Source organism: Podarcis erhardii (genome assembly GCF_964252035.2).
Source record: "Podarcis erhardii genome assembly, chromosome: 6".
Classification (NCBI taxonomy): Eukaryota; Metazoa; Chordata; class Lepidosauria; order Squamata; family Lacertidae; genus Podarcis; species Podarcis erhardii.
Genome location: NC_138510.1, coordinates 27,036,581 through 27,053,168, shown reverse-complemented (window position 1 = coordinate 27,053,168; position 16,588 = coordinate 27,036,581). Strand labels below are relative to the sequence as shown.

The window sequence follows — 16,588 nt, the reverse complement described above, 5'->3', positions numbered from 1 at the left end:
CTCCTCCCATAGGGAATCTGATGGTTTTAAGGCCCATTACTATTGCTTTCTAGGCTCTCAGACTCACTTGTTATAATCCATCAGCACACACTTATAGTATGAAATTTCTGTATTGTAGATATCAGAACTATGGAATATTGAGCGATGACTGAAATGAAATGGAAAATTTTTATTTCCTTATATCCTTATGTCTCTACTTTACATGCTCTTTGTGACAAAGTTCATTTTAACTAGTTTCTACAAAACAATTAAAATTGACATCCCCACATCACATTCCATGGGTTTCAACAACTGTCCTGTCTCCTCATCACCAACACCCACCATCACTGAACACTATCTGAACTGCCAAAGCTTAATGGCTGGAAAGTGGGAGAATATGAACCTGCTCTGTCCACCTAATAAGACTTCAACAGGTACCCTAAATCTCCTCTCTATCCAACCAGCAAATATTTCAAGTAGGGATGAGCAAATCTCTTGATTTTGCTTTATCTCAGTTTCTCATTGTTCTAGTCCTAAGTTCAGTTCACCCCATTTTCACATTCATTTTTCCTTGTGAAAATTTGTACACATATTTGTGAACATTCCTCCAAATATATGCACCTTTTGCCTAATGTATGCATTTTGACAAGCAGTTTTTCCATAGCAGAATGCATTTTTGTACATTGTTTTCACTCATTTATGCATTTTGCATGCTCTTTCCACTAAGACACATGTTTTGTATGCCTGCATTGATTGGAGAATTGAATTACAAAATTCACAGAAGTACAAAATTCAAAGGCAAGCTGTATTTTGGTTTTTGTATTGATTTGAGAAGTGTAAATTCTCATTAAAATACAAACCCAGTGATCTTCTCCTCCATCCCTACTTAACTGTTAGCTCTCAGGCTGGGAGATGCCTGCCAGAAATTTAAAACACTGTCCTGATTCTACCCAACCTTCCAGCTGGCCCATAGAACTCTTAAAAGCCTTATACCCCTTCAATGAATGTCTCCAAATACTGGTCACTAGATGACCGTTTGAAGAAAATGTATTTCATCCATCTCAAACAATTGTCCAAGAGCATTTTGTAATATCAAAGGAGCTTCTTGTGTCCTTTGAGATTCCTAATAAATCATGGGGAATTCTGATGACAGTGGCAAAACTGGATTTTCATTATCTGGAGGCATTTAAACAAAATGAAATGAAGCTAGAAGCAAAGCCAATGAAAGAAGATGCTTTAAGAGGATGTGTGGAGAACCAACAGAAGAATATGAAGAGTCTTCAGCTATCAATCTACAGTGGAAGAGTCTTGCTTGCATTGTGCTGCATTGTTTATTGAAAGTCACTTTGAGTGGCTGTGAAAAGAAATTGAGTAAATAAAAAAAGATGAGAGATTGGATCTACAAGGTAGATTTGGCTACATACTTAGAAAAATATGGATTGTGCATTTATCTCAAAACCACAGGTAGGATCTACATGCTTCACACCTTTTCACAGCTCATCCTCCCACTTCTGCAATAACTAACTTCTCAAATAGACATCTAGGAAAGAAGTATTAATACTGGTAGAAAATAGAAGTTAAACCTGAAATAGAAGCCATAGAGCTAAGGATGAATATTCTCAGCCTACAAGTTTGAAAGTGCAGACAAACTGAATAGAGAGGGGGTGGGTTTCAAGATCTTGCAGAAATCTGTATAAAACTATAGCAGCACTTTCTCGATGCATTTCTGTGTATTTGTTTAGTACTTTAACAAACAAAAGGTCCACCAAAAAAATCATGCTTTTGAGGACCTCTGTGGTTGGTTGTATACTTAGCAAGTGGGTGGAACTAGGAAGGCTATCCTCAGCAGAAGGGCCAGATTAAAGGGATACTATATCTCTCTCACACACACACATACACACACACACACACACACACACACCATCCACCCAAACTAATTTTTCCCGACATACAGTACCAGAAGTCTTTATGAAGTTCCCTCAGGTTTCTATACAGTTGTTTGTTTGGCAGCAGAAGAGCTGCTTTCATAATGGAGCAGTCCCAAGAAGCATGTGGAGATCATACATGATCAATATAGTTCTGGGTATAGTCGACTATAAAACCATCTGTTGTGCTGAGCACATTTGAGTAAATGTGAAATATCGAAAGAACAAATTGCAGTAAATTCAGGGTGTATATAATACCCCATAATGTGTGGCATACAAGTAGCTGTTCATCAAATTGAGCAATAAAGGTTCACATCACATTGCAGAATGCTCTGCTGCATATATGTTCCAAATGTAAAGGAAAACCTGCCTTGCTAGATAAAAATAATGATCAGAACTAGGGTCCCTCTAAAATTCTATGATTCTACGGCTGGCTGCTTTTTCCACGTATTCCTGTCAGAGCTGTGACTGCATTTATTTGGAGGATATATTAAAAGTGTGGCCCTCAGTGTAAGAACCTCATGGTGAGTACCCCCACCTCTTTTTCTAGGGGAAAAAAACACTGATCAAAACTGAAATGAAAATCAATCTTAGTCCACAAATTACATGTGCAATCTTTCTTTCATTAAAGTCAGTTTTCAAACTCTCACTGCTTCTAGTGAATCTGGAAGATATTAATGTCTCCAATCATGCACATTTTGGTGGATCATTGAACTTGTACTCACATTGTACAATCCTCCTTTATGTGTTTTGTGTCTTTGTTTTTTTCATTATGAACTGTAGTATCACCTAACCTTGGTATTTATACTCAAACAGAATGTATATGTTTTTCAATTAATTTCACTTGGTTCAATGTCCCTAGTTTCCTCATGTTCTTTGCATGAGGCTTATGCATATCTTGATTTGCATGATGAAGTTACATACATTTGAGAATTGTCCTTTTCAGATGGAATCTCAAAAGTTTGTTGATACTGTTGCTCAAAAGTCACAAATCTCATCCACCCAGAAAATAATATGTCTTAAGGTGATAGATCATTTATCCACAGGAAACAGGTGTACAATTGAAATGATATCCATACAATTTTAAATCCCATCAATCTAACACATAGAGCTACACATGCAACTTTGATAAAAGACATTTGAATTGTGTCAGGATGTTAAGTTTCAAAGCTCTCTAGAGCTTTCAACCTTTCTAACTCATTCTTTTGATTTTGGCCATGAACACACCTGGCGCTGTAATGACTGCCAAGTTAATGGTGAATTGTTTTAGAATTTGAACTACACATGTAAAATCTTCATCTAACGTAAATTTTCCTGAAGATATTCATTGCTGGTGACGTGAGGTTTTGTTTTGAGAAAAAATAAAAGAAGTAATTAAACGCATACAGATAATGGGCGTGTGTCTTTGTTGCAAGTCCCTTTCACTACTTGAAAGGATTTGAGAGTAATTCACTCTGAGGCATTTCGAAATGCAAAGAATCAGACGGAGACTTTTATCATATGTGGTGGACGTGTGATGAAGTAAAAACATTTTGAGAATTGATCTATAATGAACTAAAAAAAGATGTTTAGATATACCTTTCTCAAAAAACTGGAAACATTTCTGCTAGGTTTGATGGGAGAGGAAATTGCGAAGATAGACTAAAAACTATTTATGTACGCCACAGCAGCAGCGAGAACTTTAATGGTCCCAAAGTGGAAGTTACAGGAAGTACCTACAATTGCAGAGTGGCAGGCGACGATGATGGACTTTGCGGAATTGGCCAGACTGACATGCAGGATTCGGGACCAGGACGATCAAAAATTTCAAAGGGACTGGAGTAAATTTATTGTATATTTGAATCATAATTGCAAAAATCTGAAGACGCTAGCAGGATTGAAATAAATCCTACAATGTGGATAATAGAAGTGAAAGAACTAAAATTTGAGACAGGACTTGAAAGTGGAAAACCTGCTGAAGGGAAGAAGGGAAGTCGTATGCTCAGCAAAGCAGAAAGTTTTATGTTTGTTATTGCATTGTTGAAAATATTGTTTAAGGAAGAAAATAATAAAAACATTTAAAAAAAAAAAGAGAGGAGGAGGCCAGTCTTTATAAGCAGTTGTCACTGAGATGATCCTCTGGGGACAGCAAGTGCCCTTCAAGGAAAAGCTCTGTTCCTTGCTGCCACATTTCAGCAGCAGAGATTCCTAGACTCCCTATGGTGTGGAAATTGAGCTCAAAGTCATGTGTTCTCCAAGTCCAAGTCCAGTTCTGTGGCCCTCTTTAGGTCCCAAGCTGAAACAAAGAAGTAGAAAGCTTCTTTTTATCCTATAAAACTGTCAAAGACGACCTCTTATGCTTCTTTGTTTCCTTCTCCTGCAAGGATTCCTTAGTATCATGAGGACAGAGTACATTCCTCACCAATTTATGTCAATTATGTACGTGGGTAAGCTCCTTTTCTGCAAAGGAGTCGCTAACATTTGTAGGAAAGGATCCCTGCCATTTTGCATTCTTGTTATGTGTTTCTCTGCATCTTTTAACTAATTTTAAATTCTCGTAAGCTGCTTTTGCAAGCACAAAACTGAAAGGCACCATAGAAATGTTTCAAAAATAAATAAACACACAAGTAAATTTGAAATACAGGGAGAAATAGGACATTCCTTGTCTGTGGAAAAGGGATGTAGCTCAGGGACAGATCACATTCACCCCCCAGCATTTAAACAGACTATTGCATAAATGCTGGAGAGCTAGATGCTCCAATTATCTGATTTGCTTTAAAGTGGTTTCTTACATTCACTTTTCATTCCTTAGCCAATGTGTTATACTAAGGATGTTTTGATGCAGTTCCTACACAATATATGGTAAGTTTCATTACAGTTCACTACATTCCTCCATTCTATTCTACTAGTTAATACTGAGTTTTATTCATACTAATGTGATCAAGAGAATTCTGCAAAGACGCTTAGAAGATGCTAAACTGATCCTTGAGATGCTGATAAAATGAAAAGCAGCTAAATCCTATTTATGGCTTTGATGAATAAAATATTTAATTCATGATTCTTATTTTAGGATATGAAGATGACACACTTTTAAGCTACTTAGTTAACAAGGATTAAAATCAATCGTAGGGAGGATCTGATAGCATTCCTGTAACAATTAGATATTTCTCAAAACTTTTATATCACTTTTTGCTGGGAAGATTCCTTTTAGCAACTTTTAAGCTGCTCCCATCATGAATATATGCATACATACATGCACAAAATGATCAGCAGGTGTTAGCTATCACATTTCTTAACTATAAAGTAACTGAATGGGAAAACGGGACAAAAGATGAAAAGCAAAATCCAGTCCCAAGGCATGCTATGTGACCAACTCCATGTACAAACAGTGCTTATGGAAAGTTCTTGGAAAAGAGAAATACAAGCCAACTTCCATTGAAGGAGTCCCCAGCACAACTCCAGGAACATCCCATGAAGATTTGTTTTTATAGCCATAGAAATGAATGTGGTTACACATGCCATTTTTTAATGAATTTAGCTTAGCATAGGAAAATGGAGCAGCCTAGACTTTCTACAGATTCTGATACATATTTTGGCTATGCAGCATAATGATATGTACATATGTAGGGGGATATTGAAGCTACTAATATAAGTTTGACCAAACTGCGGGAGGCAGTAGAAGACAGGAGTGCCTGGCGTGCTCTGGTCCATGGGGTCACGAAGAGTCAGACACGACTAAACAACAACAAGGGGGATATCAAATAATAAAGAAAGGCAAGCATAAGGAGTTAAGATGCTAGCTAAGATTCCGGCCTTGGGAAATATTTAAATTGGCTTTTTCAGCTGGAGAGTTAACGGATTGTAATACAATCTGGAAGTAAGAAACTAGCAGGCTAAGTATTTGTCTTCTCAGAAGAAGTCGTAATATGTAAAATGAATTTCCTTTAAAAATAACTTGGTGCATTACACAGAAGTAACTAGAGAAGAAAAGTTTAGGATATTAAGGCATGCCATACAGACAATGAGCCAAAGATTTCTTAACTAAAGTTGCAATCACAAACTAAGGGGGGGAAATGAATTCATAAGAATATATATGATACAGAGATAAGAGTGAAAGTTGTATCTTGTTCCTATGACATAAGAGAAAATTAATGAAGGTTCTGGTATCACCACAGCCACCCAAGTTCACAAATAAGGAGGAGGAGAAAACAGAATGGCATTACATTAAAGCCTGATGTAATAACTGCACACTTTTGTTGCTTGTTGGGATGAATTGTTGGAAGTGCTCTGGTCTTTTGTGCCCAATTTTCCTGTTCCAGCTGACAATATATGTTGGGAAAGGTGTTTCTTTTTTATCCTCCTCACTCCAGGGGGGAAACAAAGCCTACTTAAGTACAACTGTTGGCACTATAGAACCTGCAATCATCCCTGGAGTCAAAAGGAAGCCATTTCATCTCAGTAGTGTTTGGTTTACATATCAAAGGGCTCCAAGCACTGAAATGTTTTCCTTCTCCCCAACCCAGATGGGAAATAATCTTTGGCAGATCTTGCATAGCAAATAACTTCAGTTAAGTGTTCTATGGAGAGATGGAGCTTGAAATAACATCTGAGCCTCCCTACAGTCCTGTGTGGTGTGGGTGAAATGGGCAGAAGGCAAATGAAACACGCTGGGTTTTTCAGTATAAGAACCGTAAGTTATAATGATTTGGTGTTTAGCACCATTTTGAGGTTTCGCCTCTTGCTCCTCTTGGTTTTTGATTCTGCCCCCTTTCCCCCCTTGGGCCCAAGGAAAACATCTTATCTGCAGATGCACAAACTGTAACAGCCACTTCTTTGATCTTTAAGTGAAGGCACCAATTGAAACAAAGCAAATCTTCCATGTAAACACTTCCCGACTGCAATATCAGCCACAACCCCATGTATTCTTAAGGTACTCATGTTGTGTGGGTGGGTTGCTGGCTAGGCCCTCTCTTTTCAACAGCTGCCTATTTCTTTCATCATTATTAAAAGTCTATTGCTGTTACAGAGTTCTTAGACATTATACCTGAAATAAGAACCTAAATGCATTAATAATAATAATGGCTGCAGCGGGTGATGGGCTCCCAGAGAAATCTATTTAAGAAACTAAGGCATCATGTATTAATAATAATAGCTTCGGGCTTGTCATGCCTTTGGAAGCTTAACTTTATGGACATTTAATGACAATCATATATTCATGGTAACCTTTTGAAGCAACCCAGAGAGAATGAACAATTGTAATTCATGTTGTTCCAGTGAAACAGCTTTTCTCCTTCGGGATCAGGCGAGCATACCTCAAGCAAAGGTGCTAAGGCATGTAAATTATTAAGAGAATGTCAATCCAGTGACTGTTCATAGATATATTCTTTTAAAGCTGTAATATTCCTTCTGGTTTGATGCACCCTTTTGCCTTGGTGCTTATGGCAGTCATCTGGATAAAGCTTTATGCAATGCAGAGGGATGCTAGATGCCTTGGCTGAGCTAAAGACCTTTTTCATGTACTCCATTTGTTATAATAAATGGAGATGTTGTCTATGCCATCTTCAAACGTACTCCTATAGCCTGTTTTCTACTTCTGGATCTAGTCATGTCAGAATGCCTCCAATCCCCCTCTCCCCAACACAATTAGGCTGGCATTCATTTCATTTGTAAGACTATGCTACAGAAGCAGCAAGTTCTCAACATGTACGTTTCAAACAAGGTGGAAGGGCAGGGCGCTGAAGTTTTGGAGAAAAGTGTCCCTATAAACCAAACAAATATGTGCATTTCAACAGATTTGTTTTTCTGACCTAGGGTATCACTTGGTAAGAGTTCTATAAACCATTGCTGCTAACACTTTATCATGGTGATACAGGAGCCTACACTCAAAATATCTTTCGGAAAGAAGAGAAGTGACACAAGGAAAATATTCATGGATCAAGCCTAGGATGAAATGCAGCAAACCATTTGAAAATGAGTTTGTAATGAAATAGACCTGTCAAAGGAATAGCATTCAAGTGTAAAAAGATAAATTGCAATAATAAATTTGACATGAGATTAGGTCTGTTTTAAGGATGCATTATCTGTCTACGAAGCTGGAATACATTTTGAAAAACAATAGAGCTGTTCTAATTTAATCTGAATGAACAAGACCTATTAAACGAGCAACCTTTTTAAAGAACAGCTTTCTGATGTTGCAAAGTTAGTCATGTATTGATTGAGGAGAGGGTTCAACCTGAATTTCCTTTTTATTTTACAGGAAATTGATTTTATGTGTTGCAATCAGTACATTAAGGTCTCTGTGCATTTTTGAGCTCCTGTCACTGATTCAGTGTGCACTAAGTTTAGTATATGCTCTTCCTGTGTCATATGACTTTTCCATTGACTTTGTTGCAAATACTTCCATGCGCACACAGTGACAATAAGTGCACAGAATTGCACCCCCCCCCCAATTAAAGTCAGTGGGAAAGGTCTTCGAAGAGCAAGCTGCTAATACCATACACTCCAAAGCAGCTGTTTCATGGAATGGCTTTTTGCTAATAAAGCATTAAACAAAATAGGATCCATATTTCAAGGAACTCATTCAGTAGCATTTTATTTATCTACCTGATACACTGCTGTTGAATACTTCTGCAAGAATAAGAGCCAAACCAAAATGAATAGAAAATTCTTCCCAGTTCTCATGTGTAGTTCACAATCAAATAGTACTGTCAGACTACAGTCTACAAACAACACCAACACCAAAACTTATTAACCACACCAAAGATCCTCTAGCCTCAACTCTTCCGAGACAAGGAGGAATAGTTATTTCCTCCCATTTTCTATGCTAGTTTATTATTCCTATCATTTTTTGCTTGTAATGCCAGAAAGCAGAATCACATGCACTGTCCACACTCTGTATCTATGTATGATTAGTTTAATGCATGTATGTTGCAGAGTCTACATTCAATGCTCAGAAGGTTCTTTCCATGACCAGGGAAGGCATTTCTCAGTATTTGCAGAGGCACATACCATCCTCTCCCATCCTTAAGCATTCAATTTGTAAGTGAATATGGCTCATCTAACCAATCCAGAATGCTTGAATACGTCACCACTTCATATTGCGCAACAGCTCTGTTAATCCATCCAGCAATAAGAACTAGTGGAAAGAGGTCATGACTGTAATTCAGGATAAAAGAGAAGGAGGAGGAGGAGGAGGAGGAGGAGGAGGAGGAGGAGGAGGAGGAGGAAGAAGAAGAAGAAGAAGAAGAAGAAGAAGAAGAAGAAGAAGAAGAAGACGGCGACGTTGACGTCTGGAGATTGGGAAACGGAGGGCTGTCTCTTGAAGATGTTAGATGTAGGGATGCCGTTCAGGTTTCTTCACCTTCCTTGTGAGGTAAGAGTAATAACACCAATATGTTTTTCCTTTCATAGTTTTGGAAATCTTAAAGATACAGGTGTCTGAATTAGCTGAGAGGTGCCTGAACTCGGTGAGAGGTAACAAAGAAACTCTGGATAGAATGCAGACTTCATTATCTAGTATCCCAATATAATGCTGAAAAGCTTGGCCAATTTAGAGAGATTTAGCCCTTTAGCAAATTACTCTTGTGCTTTCAAGGGCTATCCCACTAGTGTGCATGTTGTGTGTAGCTCAGTATGCCCTGCTGTGTGCATATGGCCATGACAACATATATTGGGATACGGCTTTAAGAATGCCATCAATATATTTTCTCGGATGTGCAAGTTGAAAATTGGACTGCATGTCTGCTGATGTAATCCTTCCAAACATTTCAGCAGATATCCTGAAAGGATATTTTACAGCATCACTTCAAAAGCCACTGGTGACCTTTCTGCCTGCTACTTTCCTGAGAGTGGAATAGTAGTGCCAGTGGCCTTCACGTTTTAATTGTCTACTAGAAAGGTATCTAGAAATGGAATCAATGAAAAGATGAGTCACCCTCTCTTGGCGATAGGACCTGAACCATAATTAACATTTCAAGGATAGTTTGGCAATACCATGTTATCTCCACGTGGTTCTGGGTGCCATTCTAAGTGCAGCAATCCACTTAACTACTACATGTAAACATTCAAATTGGATTTGAGATAGCCTAATGCAGAAAGTATTTAAAAATCTCCTGTAAACAAATCAGCCTGGCATCATACTTGTTTCGGCATGCAGGCAAAACATGACACGACAATCTTGCAACTGCCAAAATGGTTTGCATTTTCATGACACCCCCTTTCCTGAACTGATAATCACCTGTGCTCATGAGGCTGGGCGGGTTTCGGGTGGTCACCTGTTGCCTACTTATTACTGCTAAGAACAAGGAAAACGGTCCCCAGGCAGCATGCACAAGAGAGAAAAGAAAAAAGGAAAATAAAAATAAAATTGTGCCACTTAATAAAACTGCATTTTAATTCCAAGAACTTGTACTCAGAAAAAAATGAACCTTGAGAGATATGGAACCATTTATGAGCCCTCTGCCTTCGTTTCAATTAGGTGGTAAAATTAATGAAACACGCTTTGAGAACACAGGAGGTAATTGTTTCCCCCTTAGCAAGAGAATGCAATTTTCACTAATAAAGTGTCAATACTAACATATATTGTTTGGGGAGAGGGGGGAAAAATCAGTTCATGCCAAAAGAACGGTTCAAATTAAAATAAGAACATAAAATACATGTCATTAAGGAAACTAAAGGGGCAAAAACTGATTAAAAATCCTTTTTGAATTAAAATTCTGTAGCACAGAACTGGCAAATTGGGGTTTAATTATCAGCTGATATTAAAGGGGTTCTTGTTACACAAATGATATGCATTCAAGTTCCCAAATCTGTTGGATTATTATTATTTTCCTCAGCAGACCCCCCACTTCATTCTAATTTAATTGGTGGGTACCATTTTATGGATGAAAAAGGCAAAAGATACAAAGGAGATAATACCAGCAGTAAATAAAAGGAAGAAGGAAAATCATTTTGGATTTAATGGGCAGACAGTGTAAGTGAATATAAAGTAGTCACAGACAAACAGGCAAAACACAGATATTTTTAAAACAAACATGTCAACATGAATGTACATTTATGGTAACTGTGGGGGAAAATAGTAAGTCCAGAAGGAAGGGCACAAAAGCAGGTGCAGATACTCAGTCTTACCTTTTAGTTTAGATAATAGAGAAACATATTAATTCAGGTGTTCTAAAAATGACTTCAGTAAACATGTGAGGAGTGGGGTTGATCATGTGATAAGTGCTCAAGATTATGCACAACAACAACAAATGTTTGGTAGCTCTCCGAGACGGAACACCAGACTAGGTGGACTGATTTAGCAATTCAGTATTTATTGTATCTTTATCAAAGGCAGGCCATAATGCTCACCCCCAATTTGCCACCCCAATCACAGGTAGCATTGGAGCAGTTGTGTCAGGGTGGTCTGGGGTAGGGCAGTTACAAGATCAATGTCCTGGGGCTTTGCAGATTCGGTACTCATGGGTACCAGATGCCTGAATAGGGCTTCCAGGAGGGACAAATATTGACAGCAGTGGCCAGGGTTCTGCTGAAGGTGTTGATACAAACAAACCACTACAAAGAAAGAAAGAAATATTGAAATAAAACATAGTGTTATGAGTTTGGTTGGGTGGGTGGGCAGGCTGGATGCCAATACATAATTCCTGGATCCAGCAAGTGTTAAAATCTAATGAAAGGTTTGAATTGTTAGAATAGCCAGAAATTACTTTGTGCTTTATCCTGTATTTTTATCTTGTGAACTGACCTCAGATCTTCAGATGAAGGGTGGTATATTAACTTAATTTAATAATAATAATAATAATAATAATAATAATAATAATAATAATACTACAATGGCCATTCCTCTAAATTTGGATTGTTAACATAACAATGGAACTGGTTCTGTATCAGAAAGCAAATGGGTGGTCCCTCTCCCTCAACTCAATGGTAGTTAGTTAAAAGAAGGAGAGAGCTGAGTTTTGTGTGTGTATGCTAGAAGATAGAATCCTTTGAGGTAGAGACATGCCTGATTTATGCTTGTATCCAAGGCAAGAGAAGAAAGACCCTCCATCATAGGCTCAGGTTGTATACAGTTTATTTGTAAATAAACCACACTGGGCAACAATTTTTTACTTTTTGAATTTTGTCTAGATTTCTACAATTGATTTAGGGTATTTTTGCACTGCTGAATCAGGAAATGGCATCCGTTTCTCTCCATCAGGTCAGGTTTTTGTGCTATGTTGATTTGAAAAAAATCAGATCTTGTGACAAAATCGATTACATTTTTGTGTCATTATCAGCTGATTTTTGTCAACACATATCATCCTAAATATGTTTTTAAGAAAAAACAATGTTTTTCCAACAACATATATTGATTAAATGATAGAAACATTGATTACTGTAAACTGAATGGTGGGCATTGATAAAGGTAAGTACACGTAAATTGCATGTTGCTTCACCGTTTTTCAAACTTCAGGGCTTGAACTTCCGTATCTTGGAACTCCTGGAATGCTCAGCGGCAGGGAGGTCTCTCTTCAGAGTCCAACTGTAGTCAGCCATCATGACCCTGATACCTGGTCTCCATCTCTTTCATGTCCTGATGGAATCTCTCCCCCTGCTCGTCACTCATTGAACCCAGGTTCTCAGGAAACCGGTCCATATGTGAAAATAGGTAGTGCATCTTGACGCTCATGTTACAGCCCAGGTTTCTGAAAGCAGTCAGCATGTTGTTGACAAGTTCTGCATAGTTTCTGGCCTTATTGTTGCCAAGAAAGTTCTTCACTACCAGAACAAATGCCTTCTACGCTTCCAGTTCCATTTCATTCATTGAGTTTCCGAACTCTGGATCTCTGATGAGCTGACGGATCTGAGGACCATCAAAGATGCCAGCTTTCAACTTCTCCATGGTCAATCCTGGAAAAGCCTGGCACAAGTAAGTGAAGCAGTCACCATCCTTGTCCAGAGCATTGGTGAACTGCTTGATTAAGCCGAGCTTGATGTGCAGCGGTGGGAAGCATATTCTGTCTCTGTCCACCAAAGGGTCGTTGATGACATTCCTTTCTCTGCAAGGCACCAATTCCTCCTGCACAGGCCAGTCCTTCTTCGTGTAATGCTGAGCACGGTCTCCCTACTATCCCACATGAACAGAAAACATGGGTACTTGGTGAAGCCAGACTGTTGTCCCAACAAAAAGTTCACCATCTTCAAGTCAACACAAATAAACCACTTATGCTGATCATAACCAATTTTCTCCAGCACATACTTCACCGCTTCATAGTTCTCCTTCAGTGTACTCGAGTGAGCCAGGGGTATAGAGGCAAACTGGTTGCCGTTGTGCAGCAGAACACATTTCAGTGATCGCTTGCTGCTGTCAATGAACAGTCTCCAATCTTTGGGTTCGTACTGTGGCACTCCAAGCCCCATTAACTTAGTTTTGATCCCCCAACTTTATGCTTTGCCGCACCAATTTATGGAAGATTTTGAGGTTTTATGACTTCAAACTGATCCCTTTTTGACATAATCACCCAGAACTATCGGACCTGAATACTTCTTGTCATTAAAATAATCATTTCCAATCAAAACGATTATTCGACATGGCATTTTACCCCCACCAACTTCTTCTAAAATGCTCCACACAAGCGTACATGTGAACAAAAACGTAAAAAAAAGACATGTGGCCATAGCTCAAAAACTTGACCTGATTGAGCAAAACCAATGTGATTTTTGGATTCAGCACATCAGATTCGTCCTAAATCAACTGAAAAAACGCAGACAACAAATTTGTTGTTGACCAGTGCCATATATCCTAAAGGGTAAAGGTAAACTTAAGGTAAAGGATCCCTGGACGGTTAAGTCCAGTCAAATTTGACTATGGGTTGCAGCGCTCACCTCCGCTTTCAGGCCGAGGGAGCCGGTGTTTGTCCGCAGACAGCTTTCCGGGTCATGTGGCCAGCATGACTATGCCACTTCTAGTGCACGGAACACCGTGACATGTACCAGAGTGCACGGAAATGCCATTTACCTTCCCGCAGCAGTGGTACCTATTTATCTACTCACACTGGTATGCTTTTGAACTGCTAGGTTCGAAAAGACAACACAGCCTCTGCTGTCCCTCATTTTGAAGGAAACATGAACCCTGGGTAAGCGCCTGGAACCCCTGGAATCGCTGGGAGATTGGAGTGGCATACAACAACAAAAAGGTTGGGAATATTCCTACCCTGGTGTGCTGAAATGAGCCTGCTCCCCAACTTCACAAATTGTTAGGAAGTTTTCCTTTAGTTTAACTGAAGTTTTAGCCAACATGCCACCCCAAATTTCACAATTGGGGAAACCCAGCCAGATGGGTGGGTTATAAATAATAAATTATTGTTATTATTATTGTTGTTGTTGTTGTTATTACAATTGGTAAAGTGAAATGAAATCCGCTTGGTCCTAGTTCTTTTGTTCTTTTAAATTGTCATGGAGATTCATATTGTAGAGTTTCATGCAGGGTGCCACTGGCATGATATGTGCTGGATGGATGTCATGCACCATTTTCAATTCATGTATTATTTGGGCAAGGAGAAAGAGAATTAGAGCTTCTGGTGCTCAGAAACAGGAGAGACAGAGATCTTCCCAATTTATGCAGGAATGGAAGGGTGAGCAGCCATGCAAGGGGGAGGACTGAGAAAAGTATATTGGTTAAGCTGTTTGGGATCAAGCTCTTTTGTGGTTTTTCAAGGGGAAGGTAATGGCTAAAGGAACAAGATGCCATTCCAGACTGTCTCCAGTTCAAGACACAAACACCAAACAGAGAGCAGGTGGTCTGACCACAGCAGAGCCTAGAATGAAAAAAAATAACTCTAAGGCACATGATGCATGCACAAGAAGGGAGAACTCGTGATGAACAGAATTGTGCCCTTTTAGGGAACAGTATTTTGTTCCTTTCTTAAAGAACCCAACTACTATGTAAATCTTTCTTGTTTTATGCTGTAGAGAACCATGTCCTTTTCCTGAAGGATTTAGGATTATATGCTGGTCTATGGCCAAAATAAAGATTTGATTTAGGATTAGGAATAATAGTAGCATTCAGAATGGTTTTAGAACCCCTGCCTAAATGAGCCCCTGTGCCATTACAACCAGCTAATGCCTGGATGGTGAGTTCAGTTCAATCCAAATAATAATAATAATAATAATAATAATAATAATAATAATAATAATAATAATAATAATTTATTACTCATACACCACCCAACTGACTGGGTTTCCTCCCATTAGGACTGCATCTCCAGTTACATGGAAGCACTCTTGGGATTACATAATACTAGTAATACATAATGTCTAGTAGCCATTGATAACAGAGAACTGCTCATGCTTACATTCCATTTTAAACCTCCACTATTATTATTATTATTATTATTATTATTATTATTATTATTATTACTATTATTATCAGCAAAACTCTCTCCTTATCAGATACAATTACAATAAAGAAAAATGTTTCCAGGTGGCATCATACATGTATCCTTTCTTGAATAAGATTTTAGCCCTCTTTGTATATTATACATAAGAAGAGGATATGTGTGATGGCAGGGCAGAAGTGGTTGGCAGGAAGAGTTGGCACTGCAGATCTGGCCTCCCAACCACTGTGTAGGGGCAGGGGTGAAGCAGGGTGGTGGTGAGGTCAGGGTGGAGTTGGTGCACTTGCGGAGCCAATCTGATGTTTGTTCCATTACGCAGGCACCTTCCTCCTGACCTCAGTGCTAAACTGGCTCCAACGGCATCCAGGTAAGCAGTAGAGATGCTGCTGCCTGGAAGTAAGGTCCACAGTGGCATCAGTCCCTGCTGACCACCCCTCCAACAGGGGTTTTAGGGCTGCATATCTTGCCCCACCCATCAAAGTCATATGGCTCTTCTCCCACCCGCCATTACTGTGTTTTTCACAACATGTGCAGCAAGGAACCTGTTCCAGATGGCCTGATCCAGGTCTCTAAGTGTCATGGGAAACTTCTGCAGAAAATGGCAATGACATCCTGTCACCATGCTTTCCCTATTTATGTGAGTAACTCCAATGCTTGCATGTATCCACAACAAAGGGAATAATGCTTTTCACTTCTTTTCAAGATTAATTGAAACCAGCCTACTTTATTTTATTTTATTTATCTTAATCAATAAAACTTGTTCACCATCCCTTCCCACATCTACCTTCCAGCTTTCACATCTCGTTGCAAAATTAACAAGTGATTTTCAGCAGAGCTTGCCTTTAAAAGGACATTTTAAGTTTTCTGTCTGAGCTATTTTAGAAAAGTAGCTGCCGATGGCAATTTGGAAGAAGGTTCATTAAGTATCTTTTCTGCTCCATATATTTTTGCCCATGTCCAAATTATCTTTCCACCAAATCCTCTTTGCTATCAGACAGTAAAGAGAGTGGAAGCAGTCCATAATAATCCAAACATACGTGAGAGCTTATTATCTTGAACCAGCCTGTTCATGGTGATCTGGAGGAGAAACCAACTGCATGTTCATTCTTAGTCACTATAGAAATGCATTGTCTACACCATATACAAAAATAGATTACCACAACATCATATTAGGGCTTTACTGGTGGCACACGTTCATTCAGGTTCATGGCAAATCCAGATCACCATGAGCCAGGGCATTTGCGTGTCTTACTTTACAGAGTACAGCTCCCTATTTGAAGAAGTCCTCTATTTAAACAGCTCTCCAGTTAAACTCTGGAGATATAGAAC

The 16,588-nt window shown here is 38.9% G+C and overlaps 1 protein-coding gene across 17 annotated transcripts in view; it reads right to left on the bottom strand.

Annotated features, from left to right (window-relative positions):
* The window catches only part of PTPRT (protein tyrosine phosphatase receptor type T), a 621,336-nt gene that overhangs the window by 89,363 nt on the left and 515,385 nt on the right, over positions 1 to 16,588 (bottom strand). For 12 of the 17 annotated variants that reach the window (XM_081867470.1, XM_081867484.1, XM_081867480.1 and 9 more), the window contains exon 14: positions 10,120 to 10,176. The exons of 4 other annotated variants lie outside the window; for them this stretch is intronic. In XM_081867470.1, coding sequence (XP_081723596.1) covers positions 10,120 to 10,176 — 57 coding nt within the window. The remainder of the gene's footprint in view (positions 1 to 10,119; positions 10,177 to 16,588) is intronic. One more of the 17 variants, XM_081867479.1, reaches the window with a different exon arrangement.